This window comes from Sclerotinia sclerotiorum, genomic scaffold (assembly GCF_000146945.2).
Source record: "Sclerotinia sclerotiorum 1980 UF-70 scaffold_3 genomic scaffold, whole genome shotgun sequence".
Classification (NCBI taxonomy): Eukaryota; Fungi; Ascomycota; class Leotiomycetes; order Helotiales; family Sclerotiniaceae; genus Sclerotinia; species Sclerotinia sclerotiorum.
Genome location: NW_001820833.1, coordinates 854,286 through 868,855, shown reverse-complemented (window position 1 = coordinate 868,855; position 14,570 = coordinate 854,286). Strand labels below are relative to the sequence as shown.

The following is a 14,570-nucleotide window of genomic DNA, read 5'->3' as shown; positions in this document are numbered from 1 at the left end:
GCCTACAGACGTAGTAATATAGTCAATATAGAGGCCTCTTCCACCCAATCTTTTAATAGGTTATGAGCCCGGGTTAGCATGGCCTCTGGACATAATTGACGCGATCATTATCACAATCCAACTCGCGGAGTTGAAGAGTGCGCGGCACTACCTTACGATCAGCACGCGGTGCTGTGATCACTACTACCATCAACTCGCGGAGTTGAAAGAGCACGCGGTGCTACTTACGAATAAAACGTACACGGTACGACAGAAAACACGCGGTGCAAATTATACTTATATTTACAATCTGTGTGGATTTATCTATACAGAAAAAAGAGAAGAAAAAACCTTGCAAATTCTCTGCATAGATACCAAGATGGACGAAATCAAAGAGCAAACGAAAAGCATCCCGAACCTCACCCAAGAGACCCACGATCGATGGTTTCGACAAATGAAAATACAATTGAAAGGAAAGGATTGGTTCTATACGATTGAGTCTACATTGCAAGAGCATGCTAAGGTTGGAGGAGTTGGGATGGAAGTCGATGGTACCGAAGTTTTCCCGATCCTCGAAGGAAGCAAAGTCGTGAACATCAGGCTTAACCTCGATAAGAAGGCCAAATATTTGAAAGATGAAGCTAGTGCACTATCGTACATGTGCAGATCACTCAGTGACGACGATGAAGCGCTTGTTGATGAGTACGATACAGCACGAACATTATGGAACTACCTGAAGTCAAAGTACTCAAGAACTAGTGATATCACAGCCAATTCGTACTTAACAATGATCCAAACATTTACCTTCAAGCCTACTAGCCATCCAGAGATGACTGTTATTGAAGCCTGGGATAAACTGAAAGAATACCGACGCAAGCTTGGTGCTGCCAACCCCGCATTCAAGGATTCATACAGAGACGAAGCTCTATTTTTAGTTCTGACTAGAAGCCTACCAAGCGAATACCAAACAACAATCGATGCTATGAGCGTTCAAAGCACGCTAGCAGTGGAAGACAAGATCAAATATCTCACAGCTAAAGAACTCAGCATTCAAGAGACAGAACAAGCCCATACTGCTAGCGGAAAGTACGTAATCCCAAATCGACGAGGAGAACGCAGAGGATCAAGCCCATTTGCAAAGCAAGAACAAGACGATGAAGCCAAAACCTATGTTTGCCACCTGTGTGAGCACGAAGGGCACTTTCTACGTGATTGCAAAGATCTCACACTCGCACAAGCTCTGATCCGCAAACACTATAAAGCCCAGCAACGGAAAGCAACACTTAGAAAGACAACCAAAGTGTCATTTCCTAAGAAAAGAAGTAATCAAGCTCATCTTGCAGATGGCGAAAGTCTTTTAGTTGATCTCGATTCATCAGAAAGCGAAGAAGAGTCTGATGACGAAGAGTGCCATGTCTCTAAAGAACTCATTCGTAAGACCACCCCTTCTCGTTGGTACGCAGATACCGGCGCTTCCTCACACATGTCTGATCAACTTTCACTCTTTAGAGATATCAAGAAGATAAAGAGAAAGACGATAAAAGTTGGTGGGGGAGTTATGTACTGTGATCGGATAGGTACTGCTGCAATGGAGCTAGGAAATGGTGGTATGGTTTTACTCTCAAAGACGTTGTATGTACCGGGATTAGGAGTCAATCTCCTCTCCGGCAAGAAGATCTGTGAAGCTGGACTCAAGGGCAGGTTCAATTCAGATCGTATGTACTTTCGAAAGAATGGAATAAATATCATCAAAGCAAAAATGGATAGAGGAATTTATATGATCTCGGATATCGCGAAAGGATATGAAGATGTCGCTCTACAGAGCACAGAGATTATTAGTGATATTGAATCGAACGAGATCACTCTAGACACCTCCTTAGACAAGAACAAAAAGGATCTAGAAACTTATCTACTATGGCACAGACGATTTAACCATCTTGGCCCAGAGAAAATACGGAATCTCCATAAAGTTACTACACTGGGAAAGCCGATCAAAGTCCCATCCAAAATCCCTGTATGCGAAGTGTGTGCGCTCACCAAGATGAAGAATCTAATCCCAAAACAACTCAGTCCTCACAAGACGAAAAGATTAGAGCTTATTCATTTTGATATCGCTGGCCCATTCCCAAGGTCTTTACGAGGAAACCGCTATTTCCTATTGATCATAGACAGCTGGACAAGAGTGAATTGGATTTTGACCTTGAAGACAAAAGATGAAGCTATACCGAGATTGAAGAAATGGAAAACCGAATTAGAACTTGGCATTGGTGATGAGATAGTAGCCGCTCGAACTGATAATGCACCAGAGCTAATCCAAGCCGTTAAGGAGTGGAACTCTGGGACCCGATCAGAACTGACTACCGTAGCATCATCTCATCAAAATGGAACTGCTGAAAGAAACATCGGCACTGCCGAAGCCGATATGAGAGCTATGCTAAAGGAAGCTGGATTGCCATTGGAATTCTGGGACGAAGCTGTTGAATATGATGCACACTGCAGGAATAGAACGAACACTGGACCGATCATTGACGACAGCGTTGTAAGCCCAATCGAAGCGTTTACTGGATCAACCCCCGACATCACCCATTGTAGAGTCTGGGGGAGCAAGTGTTATGCATATATCAATCCAAAGACAATCCCGAAGGACCAACGGCACGACAAATTACGAGATACAGCTCGAGTAGGCATCTTTATGGGATACTCGCACACGACCAATAAGCATGTTAAGGTGTACTCGCCAGAGCTAGGCTACACTGTACGAGCAAGCCGAGTGACTATAGACGAATCCAAAAAGGGCGGAGACTTAGACCTAAGAATAAGAAACTCTGTATCAGGACCCCAAGGTACAAAAAATATCATCCCTGATAGGAGACCCAGAGGTAGACCTCACAAGGTACAAGAAGTACAAGAATCCCCACTCGAATCCTTACAAGATACTGCTACCCCTGAACCCCCGAAAGTAGTAATTCCCAGCGCATCTAAAGTAGACAATATCCAGCAATTCAACGAAGACAGTGAAGGGAATATCATCGAAATCGATCCATCCACAGACCCAATACTATCTCCAGGAACAAAAGAGATAGACATACTAGATACTGCACCTGTAACCAATCAATCCTCAACCGAAACCTCAACTACACCTATGGATATAGACACCCCTGAAAGATACTCTTTTCGGAAACGCAAGCGAGACGATAGTGAGCCAGATGAGCATGTCCAGAAACTGATAAGAGCAATGATAGCGATACTCTCAGCAGACCCTGATGGAAGTGCTATCGAACATGCTATGATCTCCATACCCCTTACATCTAGGATCGACCCGAGCGTTAAAACAAAACTATCCGAAAACCTTCAAGTGATCTTAGGGAGCTCTACAGACGAGGATACAGCTTTCCCCGCAGAACAGATTCTAGGAATCCCTATTCCTAACACATATAATCAGGCAGTCTCGGACCCTGAATATGGTGAAAAATGGAAGCGAGCTATCGAAGAGGAAATCAGCTCATTGATTGCAAATGGTACCTGGGAAGAGTATATTCTGCCGAAAGGAGGGAATCTTGTTTCAACAAAATGGGTATTCACAATAAAGACGAAGGACAACAAGGTCGAGAGATTCAAAGCACGGCTGGTAGCAAGAGGGTTTAGTCAAGTTCTCGGAAAAGACTACAATGAGACCTTCGCTCCTACAGTACGACTCGATACACTCCGTTTGTTCTTAGCGATCGTTGCGAAAGAGAACTTGGAATGCTGGCACTTCGATATAAAGAACGCTTTTACAGAATCTCATCTCAAGGAAGAAATATACCTCGCGCCACCTCAAGGAGTCAATGTATCAAATGGGTACGTTTTACGCGCATTGAGAAGTTTATATGGCCTTAAGCAAGCGGGACGAGATTGGAGTCAACTTCTAAAGTCCGAATTGATCAATTGGGGCTTCACTCAGAGTCTCGCTGACCCATGTCTCTATACATTCGCCGCTCGCCAACTCAATTTGCTAGTATATGTTGATGATATAATTGCCTCCTCGACTTCAAAGAATCAACTCGATTGGTTCTCTGTAATACTCTCCTCGCGCTTCAATGCCAAGAACCTGGGGGAGATTAGTAAGATTCTAGGCATTAGAGTTATAAGAGATCGAGCAAACAGATCACTCACATTGGACCAAGAAGAGTATCTGGAAGCTATGCTAACCAAATTCGGAATCTCGCACGCTCAGCACCATGCTAAGAAGATACCCGCTGCCGACTACTCATGTTTACGACCCGCTACTGAAGATGACGAACTGATTGATGTTACTGAATATCAACAAGCCATAGGTAGTCTTATTCACCCAATGGTATACACAAGACCAGACATCTCCTTCGTACTAGGCCGGCTATCACAGTACATGGCAAAGCCAGCAAAATGCCATGGGATAGGAGTAAAGAACCTAATGCGATACCTGAGAGCTACGATCACTCAGAAACTCAAATATGGACCTGAGGGAGTACAGTACCAAATCGCAAAGGAATACAACCTATCAGCAGATACTATAAAAGTCTTCACTGACGCAGATTGGGCAAGTGATCGATATGATCGGAAAAGTATTTCTGGGGGAGTTGCTATGTTTTATGGAGGACCGATATCGTGGGCTAGCAAGAAGCAGAATTCAGTAGCAACGTCAAGTGCTGAGTCCGAATACATATCAATGGCGATGTTCACCAAGCAAGGGAGATGGTTAGCTCAAATGCTCAAAGACCTTGGAAAGGCGGAATACGTATCTACACACGGAGACACTGTTCAGATACTAGGCGACAATCAAGGAGCAATAGCTCTAACCAAGAACCCGCACCTGCATGAGCGATCAAAGCATATTGATATATGCTACCACTTTATCAGGGATCTTACTGAAAAAGAAAAGGTAGTGACTAGCTATATCAATACGTCAGATATGGTAGCAGACGGGATGACCAAACCCCTAGCAAGAGTAGCATTCGAAAGGTTCAAAGAGATGTTAGGATTGAGACAATAGAGATGCGGAGGATTGGGGAGATCGAAGGTGGTAACTCCTATGGGGGAGTGTTAAAAGGAATAGAAGTTACCGGTACTAATCACGTGTCGTGATTAGTAATACGGTTACCTAAACAGGCTAGATTAGACGAACCATAAGCAGGCATATTGGTCCCCTCCGAGGATACCAAGAGGAGATCTTAATATGCCTACAGACGTAGTAATATAGTCAATATAGAGGCCTCTTCCACCCAATCTTTTAATATTAATCATGATTTCTTCCTTTGCTGTTGACACAATTTTACATCTCCTGCCGTCGAATTCGTAATCTTTTGTTAATTATACTGAATTCCAAACTAATGATTCTTTCTACAATCCAGGATGTATCCCGAACGAAGACTGTTCCTATCCGAACCTTCCAAGACTTGCAACTTGAAAAGAATATGTATATTGCTTTTCAAAATCTTAAACACAATTCCAATATTTCCAAGAAACTCCCTGCACTCGAAAAACAAGCAGTTCAGAATATTGCAAAAAACCTGCGCAAGTTTTTTGTAGGTGATCAGGCCATAGTAACAAACAACGGACCTTATTTTAAACTTCAGCATGAGGATTTGGTATCTATGCAACAGGATATGAAAGACACGAAGAAGGAACTGAAAGACACAAGGAAGGAACTAAATGCGAGGTTTGATAATGTGACGATGGAACTGGGAGATGTGAAGATGGAACTTGGAGATGTGAAGATGGAACTGGGAGATTTGAAGATGAAAGTTTCAAACATACACGCTATCTCTTGTCAAAGTGAATTCCTAAATGTTCTAAGAGACATGGTACATGTAACTTTGGACAAGAACACACCAGATGGCATGTTTTCGGAAGTCACTAGGAGAATTCGGCAAGCACGAAATATTGAGGTGCATCGTGTAACATTGAAGGGTTGCATGGATGCGTGTCGGAGTTTCATGGCAGATAATGAATCTCCTTTCGAATGGGAAGCCATGTTTGAAGCCTTCTTCGAACTTTCTTTGGATGAAGCTGAAATGAAGCTCATTCCACTTGCTGTGTCATCCCCCGACTTTCAAATCGAAGCCATCATGGCCGCTCAAGCCAACTTACTGCTCAGTTGCCAAATGGATCAGTTTCCAAATGTTTTTCAAAAATGGCTCAAAGCAGTTCTTGAATACTTTGATTTGAAACAAGTCGGTTGTCCATCCCCATCCTTCCCCCATTCGACAAAGCCAGAACTAGAGAATAACTCTGCTCCCCTACGCGAAGCTCGAAAGCATATTCAACAACTAGCTGTCGAATGTCTGAAGTCCGAAAAAGAAGATCAAGCTAGAGCAGCAAGAAATGGCATGGTCACAGGCTTTCCTCTCAGTAAGAAAGTCCTGGAGAAGAGACATGATAAATGGAAGGAAGGGGAGCAATGGGAGAATTTAATGAAGTTGGGTGAGCTGTACAATGCTACAACCACGGAAAAGACTGGTGGGAATAAGAGAGACTGATTGGCAGGGAAGAAAACCTTCTGAAAAAATAATTCATTTCAAGTTGCAGGTTTTGGGACGAGGTTAGCATGCTGGAGTTATCTTTCTTTGATCAGAGTTCGGAGGAAATCAGAAATTAGTGTATTAGAATGGGGATTGCGACAGGGATTTGGACAGGGATAGAGACGGTGATGGTGAATAAGCACTGGCTTTAGATTTTCGGTTAAGGAAAAGGGGCCAAAACTTCGGAGTAGAGAGGAGTCCACCACTACACTTTGATTTTTAATGATAATTTATGAATGATGACAAGGAGCTATGATGGCGGCAAGCTTTAATAGGATTATTTCAAACAATAAATGACTTTTTTACATGAAGTCTAGGATTGATAATTGATTTGAATTGTGATTCACAGGTTGGACCAAAGGAGTTCGGGATGCGATGATTCAACACCTGTACGTGGTGCATCCTACGAACCTGTAATTTTTCTTACAGAGCCAAGATTGAATCAGGCTGAAGCTGGGCAAAGGTCGTGCTTTAAAAAGGAGCGGTACTGGGAGTGAAGGTATCGTGAATTTGGCCCGGAACAGAGGACTATCAGTCGAACGGAGATGAAAACTACCCGACAATCAACGAAACAACGACGGATTTCGAAGCGGAACCACCTTTACGAATCTGCAGTGGGATGCAGAGCCTGAGAATTGCTTTAAGGAGCATTTCAAAGCGGACTGCCTTTACGAATCTGTGTGGGAGCAGAGCCTGAGAAGGAAAGCGTTGTGCCGGTGATTGACAGGGCACCTCTGGGGCGCTAGCGTGCAGAATTTTCACAACCCAACAATGCGTACAATCTGCGGGTATACCGGATTGGAAGTTTACAGGTGGTTAAGGGGAGTAATCGAGAATGTATAAAGGTTGTGGTAGAGTCTTATTGAGGCCAACGGAGGTATGGGTGGATTAGGGATGGAGGGACGCTTTTGGCACTTTGCTCTACGAATGTACAAGAGCGGTATCATGGCGGCAGAGGAACTCTCGAACGAGGGGGATGCTTTTAGCAAGATTCACTCTTCTGCGAAGCATTCGGCAGACATCACGGCAGCGGATGAGCTCTGGCAGAAGCTACCTTATGAGACATATATCCGATACGTTCTCAACCCTCCGCATTATCGATTACAAACTATACATTGGGGGAATGGACTTTGCAGGCTGTGCTTTGGTTAGTGAGCTGGAAACGTTGTATTTTTAGTTGCCTGGCTAGGGGTTAAGACACAGCAAAGCTTGCAAGATACGGTCGGCCTTGTTGTGTAGGAGAGATCCGGCAAGGTAACGCGAAACGGTGCACAAGCCGCGGGGCGTAGCGTATAATGGCAGCGACAGTGACACTGTCTATACGGCTCGAGAGGACGGATGCGCGTATCGGTCTACAATAGGGTACAAGGCAGCTGGCAATGGAGATACCGGGTAGACTTAGGGAGCAAACAGGATAATAGGTGTAGAAAGGTTGTTTTTGCCTGGGGGCAACCTTCTCAAAGGATATTGAGACTGACATCTTGTATCTGGGAAAGCATGGTAAGAATTGGTTACTCTTACTTATATTTGTAGTCTCACTGGATATATTATAAAAGACTCATAGATTTGCAAATATAATATTATCACTGCCCTACTAAATTGCCTTGGCAAGATAAGTGAAAGAATTCTGGCTCAAAGGCTTAGCTACTTAGCGGAGACTACGCAATTACTTCACTACTCTTAAATGGGTGGAAGACAAAAGAAATCAGCCATCGATACAGCAATCTTACTCACTACCGAAATCGAAAGAAATTCAAGATCCAAGAAGAAAACCTCAACTCTCTTCCTGGATGTTAAAGGCGCCTTTGATCATGTATCTATGAACAAATTATTAGATATCTGCAAGAACCTAAACCTCCCAACCAGCCTAATCGCCTGGATCTCATCTTTTTTGAAGGAAAGACTACTCAAGCTCTCATTCGATGGCCAAATTGAAACCTTCAAACCGATCAATACCGGGATCCCCCAAGGCAGCCCTATTTCGCCAATCCTCTTCTTAATTTATATTCGAGATCTATTCTCAGCAAATTCGATCAAATATCTCTCATATATAGATGATATAGCTTTAACAACATTTTCAACATCCTGGAAAAAGAACATCATCTCCCTCGAAAGAGCAACTAAACAGATATATGCTCTGGGCAAAGAAAATGCTATTCAATTTGATCTAGCGAAGACGGAACTAATACACTTCTCTACATCCAAAGATACGAAGACAGCCTCAATCAAGCTTCCGAACGAGGAGATAATTCAACCCTCAACAATAGTCAGATGGCTAGGCATATGGTTCGACCCTGGCCTCAGTTTCAAACAACATGTCACAATCCGAGCTACCCAGGCTAAAACCTCATTCTACCGAATGGCTAGACTTGCTAATTCTGAAAAAGGCCTTAGTCCCAAGGCAATGAGACAGCTCTATATGGCATGCGTCACCAGCATAGCTGACTACGGTTCAATTTTATGGTGGAAAGGGCAAAACCAATTCAAGAAAATCCTTCAATCCTTGCAAAACCTCGCCCTTCGAAAAATCCTAGGAGTATTCAAAACCTCACCAATAAAACCAATGGAAATAGAAGCCGCATTGTGCCCTCCAGAAGTACGGCTAAATGCTGGAATCAAACAATACGCATTTAGATTATTGAAAATCTCGCCTTCTCATCCTGTCAATTTAGTAGCTACAAAGCTGGCTACAGAAAAGGAGAATCAAGATGTAGTTGCAACCCCTCAAAGAAAGCAATTAAAACCTACTCAACTCGAAAAGATCAAAAATTCAATTCAGAAAGACTTCGATCCTCTCACTTTAGAAGGAATCCATCATTTCTACTTTCCTCCTTGGAAGAAAGAAGTTCTACATAAAGTCAATATCAGCAAATTAGGAAAAGAAGAAGCTGCGATGATCCACAATCTGGCTTTCAAATATAGGTGCAAAAATACCATTATAATATACACCGATGCCTCATTCACTTTAGAGGGAATAGGGGTTGGGATCGGGATAGCGGTCATCTTACCAAATGGCCGAATTTCACATCAAGAGACTATCAATATAGATGTAAATCAGCTTGTCTATAATGGGGAACTCCTAGAAGTTACTAAAGCGATCGAATACACAAATTCAATAGCCCAGCCAGGAAACAAGTTCAAGATATACTCAGATAATCAAGCAGGATTATTCCGGTTGAAAACCCCCTCCGATTTACCTGGTCAATCATGTCAAATCAAAGCTATAAAAGCTGCGGAAGCTATTCAAAATAAAGGAGCCGAAATCTCTCTCAATTGGGTCCCCGGACATACATCTGTACAAGGAAATGAGCTAGCTGATTCTCTTGCAAAAGAGGCGACCAAAATACCATCCTCATCTCACGAAACCAGTTATGCCTCCATTGGAATGGATATAAAAAGAATGAAATCAGAGAACTGGATAGCCATCCTTAACACTAACAATTTTCATCAACCATCGTCAACATATTCAAGAAACTACCCCTGGAAGATCAGCTCAAAAATCAGAGTTCCAGGAAACATCAAAAGAAGCACAATCTGTGCTCTGTTCCAACTCAAAATTGGACACGGATACTTCAAATCTTATTTGAAACGATTCGGTATCTGTTGGTACGAGAAGGATACGGAAGACGTAGCACCCACGGATTACGTAGGTCCTGTATGTCTAGTTGTATTCTGTCTAAAGAGCTAGCTACATATTGAAAGTAGTAAGTCTTATATAGACTTACTAAAAGAGCTAGTCTCTTTCGCGTTCGCTTAGTTCTTTATTACAGTAGTAATTGAATTGAAGTCATTCACTTCGTTCACACATATGGTATTATCGATTCCGATTTCTACAATTTCGACGAAACCGGCTTTATGATAGGTATAATATGCCCTGGAATGGTTGTAACTAGTGCTGAACGAAATGGCAGAAGCAAGGCAATACAATCAGGTAATCGAGAGTGGGCTATGGCAATTATATGTGGTAATGGAGAGGGTGAAACTATACCTCCATTTCTGGTAGTTCAAGGACAAGTTCATCTTTCCAATTGGTATACCGAAACCGATTTTCCTGCGGATTGGGCTATTAAACCTACTTCCAATGGATGGACGAATAATGAGACAGGGTTAGAATGGTTAAAGCATTTCGATAAACATACTATTCGTCAAAGGAAGGGCAAATATCGAATGCTAGTATTGGATGGGCACGAAAGTTATGAATCAATACCTTTTCAATCATATTGCAAATCAAATGATATTATATGCCTCAAATTACCACTACATTCAAGTCATTTAACTCAACCACTCGATGTTGGGTGTTTTGGCGTACTCAAACGTTCATATAGTTATCAAATTGAAGGATTTATCAAAGCTTATATCAATCATATTACCAAGGTTGAATTCTTTATAGTCTTTAAAGCTGTATATTTACAATCATTTACTATTCAGAATATGAAAGCTGGTTTTCGAGGAGCAGGTCTAATACCATTCGATCCTCAATCTATACTCTCAAAACTAGATATTAGGATTCGTACTTCTACCCCTCCATCTACCTCCTTGGAACTTACCAACTCCTGGATCTCTCAAACTCCTCATAATCCAACTGAGGCTCTCTTACAATCAACTCTAGTAAAAGCTCGAATAGCTCGTCATCAATCAAGCTCTCCTACACCTATATTTGAGACTGTACAAGCTTTAGTTAAAGGTACAGAGAGATTAGCATATGAAGTTACACTTTTGAGTGCTGAGAATCGTATGCTTCGAAGAGCAAATGAGGCATTAAGTAAACGTCGACGCGCTAAAAAAATTCAACTACGTAATGGAGGAGTACTTACTGGACAAGAAGCTGAATATATATTATCACAACAAGAGGTTGATAATCAGATTCAACGCGACGAGCGTCAAAATGAGGGAAATTTTAATAGGGAATCATCTACTAGTCGATGCTGTAGTAAGTGTGGAAAGACTGGTCATAATTCAAGAACTTGTCAGAATAGTATAATAGATCCTAGATTATTAGATTCTTGATAGTTTCAATCAATTGATTTAATTGTTGTTAAATAATATGGGGTTGAAATGATAAATTGAGGTAAAAGTGGCCCGCTCGGTGATATGGCCCGCTCGCTGATAAACCACGTTATTCATTATCATTATATTGAAGTTGCTCTCAAGAAGGAACCCTCTTTCCTTACTAGAATTTTGTTTTTTTGGGTACTAAACCAAATTATGAACTCTTGTTCCTCAATTTTACAGTTGTGAAACTAGGCATGGAACCGGCAACAACATACCTTTCTGTTGGTATCACTTCGGTGATACTAGCTCTCATAGTACTATTATAGTATTGCTTTTATTCATTCTTGATTGTTACTCTATAAAAGGGAGGGGACTATTTATATTCAAGGGGAAGTGTAAAAGTACGCTAATAGTACGGTTCCATATATGAAGTCAATGTTATCTACCAATAAGCTGAAAGCCTGTGCGCAAGCGATCAGATTCCTTCAATTTAATATGGCATTATGGTGACCTTATGATCGAAAGTGCACACCATTGCAGAAGTCGTGTAGTATTCCGACAGATATATTCTTGAATTTCTGGCTAATATACAATCAAGTTTTATATGCCCTTCGCCCTTGAGCTCAGTCAATCAAAACTTTCAGATCCATAATCATATCCAAAAGAATATTTTCTTTAGGCACTTCTTGATAGCGAAATTTGTTGGAGGCAGAACTGATCCTTGGCGGGGAAAATTGACGGAATGTATTGAACCTTGAGGAAGGAAAGTGTCGGAATACCACACGTTTCCTGAAGTGGTGTACCTTCGATCATAAGGTCACCATAATGCCATACTAAATTGTAGGAATCTGATCGCTTGCGCACAGGCTTTCAGCTTACTGGTAGATACCATTAACCTCATATAGAACTGTACTATTACTGGACTCTACACTTCTCTTTAATATAAATAGCCCCTTCTTTTATAGCATAATAAATAAACAGAATAAAATATTATACAAAATACTATATTAGTAGTAATCGATTAATATCACCGAAGTGATACTAACAATGACCAATATCTTGTCTCCCATCCATTTCAATTAGAAAGAAGTATACTGGAATTCGGAATTCCCAACCTTATATATCAAGAAAGACAAACCATGGATCAACCTAACGACTGCGCTTCAATATTTTGTTATAACACACCCGACTTTCGCAACATATATTAGCATAGTTCCAAAGCGAAGAATGTTCACGGCGATCGAATTATATGAGATTGTAAGCCATTCTGGGCCAGGCATTGTCCAACAAATGGGACAAGCGGTAAAAGGAATTATTCTTGCTTGTTTGAAACGAATTGAAAAAAAGATGCATTTCTTGTATGATAAACCTTGACCGAAGCCTTTCGACACACAAACTCCTGCACAAACATCGAAATTTGGTAAATCACACCCGATTTCCTAAAGAACTTCTCTAAAGAGATGATTTTGTGGTGATTATCGTAATGATGATGATGTCCCTTATTCCCAGCTATTTGTAGTATTGTAAAGGGCATAATCCAGTAATGTGACCGTCAAAAAACCGCAGACGGGCAAAAACGTTGCGATCTGGCGCCTTTGCCTCTTCAGGCATCATTGTATTTATGTTGTAAATATAGTATGATAGAGAAAATCACACGATTAGAATCTGAAACCCAAGTATGCATCAAATGATCGTTGCTTGATATCCTTTCTGGTAATGTTTTCCTAAGGGATGATTTCTTGATTGTGATTTCGATGGAGTTTATTATAGAAGCCTATTGAACGATATGATCGGCACTATGAGTTTAATTATTTTCGTGTCTTTTCTAACTGGTTTGACGGAAGCAAAGTGGTCACATGAAAACCAATTTGAGGTTATATTCTTTTTAAGAAGACTAAAGCTGCATATATAACCCCAAAACGTATAGATTTATGGCCTGGATCAAGGTGATAACCTTCCTCTTGTCTCAACCATCTCCCCTTGGTCGGCATTGAAAATGTTTAAAGAATATGATCAAGTTTTCGCCTTTGCCGTCTCCGATCACGACAAGCATAAAACCACTCCGCTGCGATTCGGAATACAAGTAGTAAAAATAACACGAATGCAATCCCACAAAGTATAGCTGCTACTAGAACACTAGTGAATCGGCTTATATCCCGAACACTTTGCCATGGAGTACTATCAAGAGATTCTACAGCCAGTTCCAACTGTAAAGCATTCAAGATAATTGATACTATTCCAAGAATGAACAAAACAGGACCATAAAAACGTCCAAAATAAGCACCATATTGGCCATAGACTTTATGAAAAGTGCTTTTCCCAAGAATAATCTTGATATACAAATTCAATCTTGAAAGGCGTATCTCCCCAAATGCATAACGTCCCGTAACATCGCCATCATCGATTCTGCGGAGATCTGAAACAAGTCTGGAGAAGGATTCCCATGTCGTTGCTTCCGGTAAAAGCCTCCTTTCTATGGCAATATTGAAATCGGATTCATACTGTACGAGATATCGATAAGTACGAAGAAAGCCGAGTGCTGAGCGTTTAATAATCTCTCTCTCTGAGCCCAAGGGCGAAGTTGGTGATATGAGATAGGTATGCCAGAAATCGAAAGATAATAAATATTTTGGTACAGGTTTGATGAAGATCTTGTCGTAATACCAAATCAGATGAAGCTCAGGATTCTCCGAAATGATAATATCGCGTAATTTAACACCTTGATGATGGAGAGGTCCAATATGTGCGCTTGATTGTGTGGACATCCACCATAGACGAGGGGAGATTTTCTCTAATATTGGTGTACGAAGATCTTTAGATATAAAGGTTGCCAGTTCCATTGTATCTTGAAGCAAAATTTGAGGATAGCCAGGTAGTCGCTGAGCTTCATTTGGATTATGTAGTCCATTATGCAATTCGTGCTCTTTTTCGAATGGGTATTTTAGCGATGTTGAACTGATACTCATATTGCTGGTTATCTTATCGTTGCATTTGAGCTCAGTGTAATATTCACGATGTAGAAGAATGTACCAGGAGTGCTTTTGGGGGGGGGGATAATAG

The 14,570-nt window shown here is 41.4% G+C and overlaps 4 protein-coding genes across 4 annotated transcripts; 3 read left to right on the top strand and 1 right to left on the bottom strand.

The window, feature by feature from the left end:
• Nucleotides 1-358: 358 nt before the first annotated feature.
• On the top strand, nt 359-4,990 carry SS1G_02426 (hypothetical protein; the record flags this gene model as incomplete). The annotated part of the gene is made up of 1 exon (XM_001596159.1): nt 359-4,990. The coding sequence occupies one exon, from the start codon at nt 359-361 to the stop codon at nt 4,988-4,990; it is 4,632 nt and encodes a 1,543-aa protein (XP_001596209.1).
• A 337-nt stretch (nt 4,991-5,327) lies between these two features.
• SS1G_02425 (predicted protein) lies at nt 5,328-6,476 on the top strand (the record flags this gene model as incomplete). The annotated part of the gene is made up of 1 exon (XM_001596158.1): nt 5,328-6,476. One exon carries the CDS (start codon nt 5,328-5,330, stop codon nt 6,474-6,476), a length of 1,149 nt encoding a protein of 382 aa, XP_001596208.1.
• Nucleotides 6,477-10,397: 3,921 nt separating this feature from the next.
• SS1G_02424 (hypothetical protein) lies at nt 10,398-11,525 on the top strand (the record flags this gene model as incomplete). Its single annotated transcript, XM_001596157.1, has 1 exon — nt 10,398-11,525. The coding sequence occupies one exon, from the start codon at nt 10,398-10,400 to the stop codon at nt 11,523-11,525; it is 1,128 nt and encodes a 375-aa protein (XP_001596207.1).
• Nucleotides 11,526-13,510: 1,985 nt separating this feature from the next.
• Nucleotides 13,511-14,350, bottom strand: SS1G_02423 (hypothetical protein; the record flags this gene model as incomplete). Its single annotated transcript, XM_001596156.1, has 1 exon — nt 13,511-14,350. One exon carries the CDS (start codon nt 14,348-14,350, stop codon nt 13,511-13,513), a length of 840 nt encoding a protein of 279 aa, XP_001596206.1.
• Between the last annotated feature and the right edge of the window lie 220 nt (nt 14,351-14,570).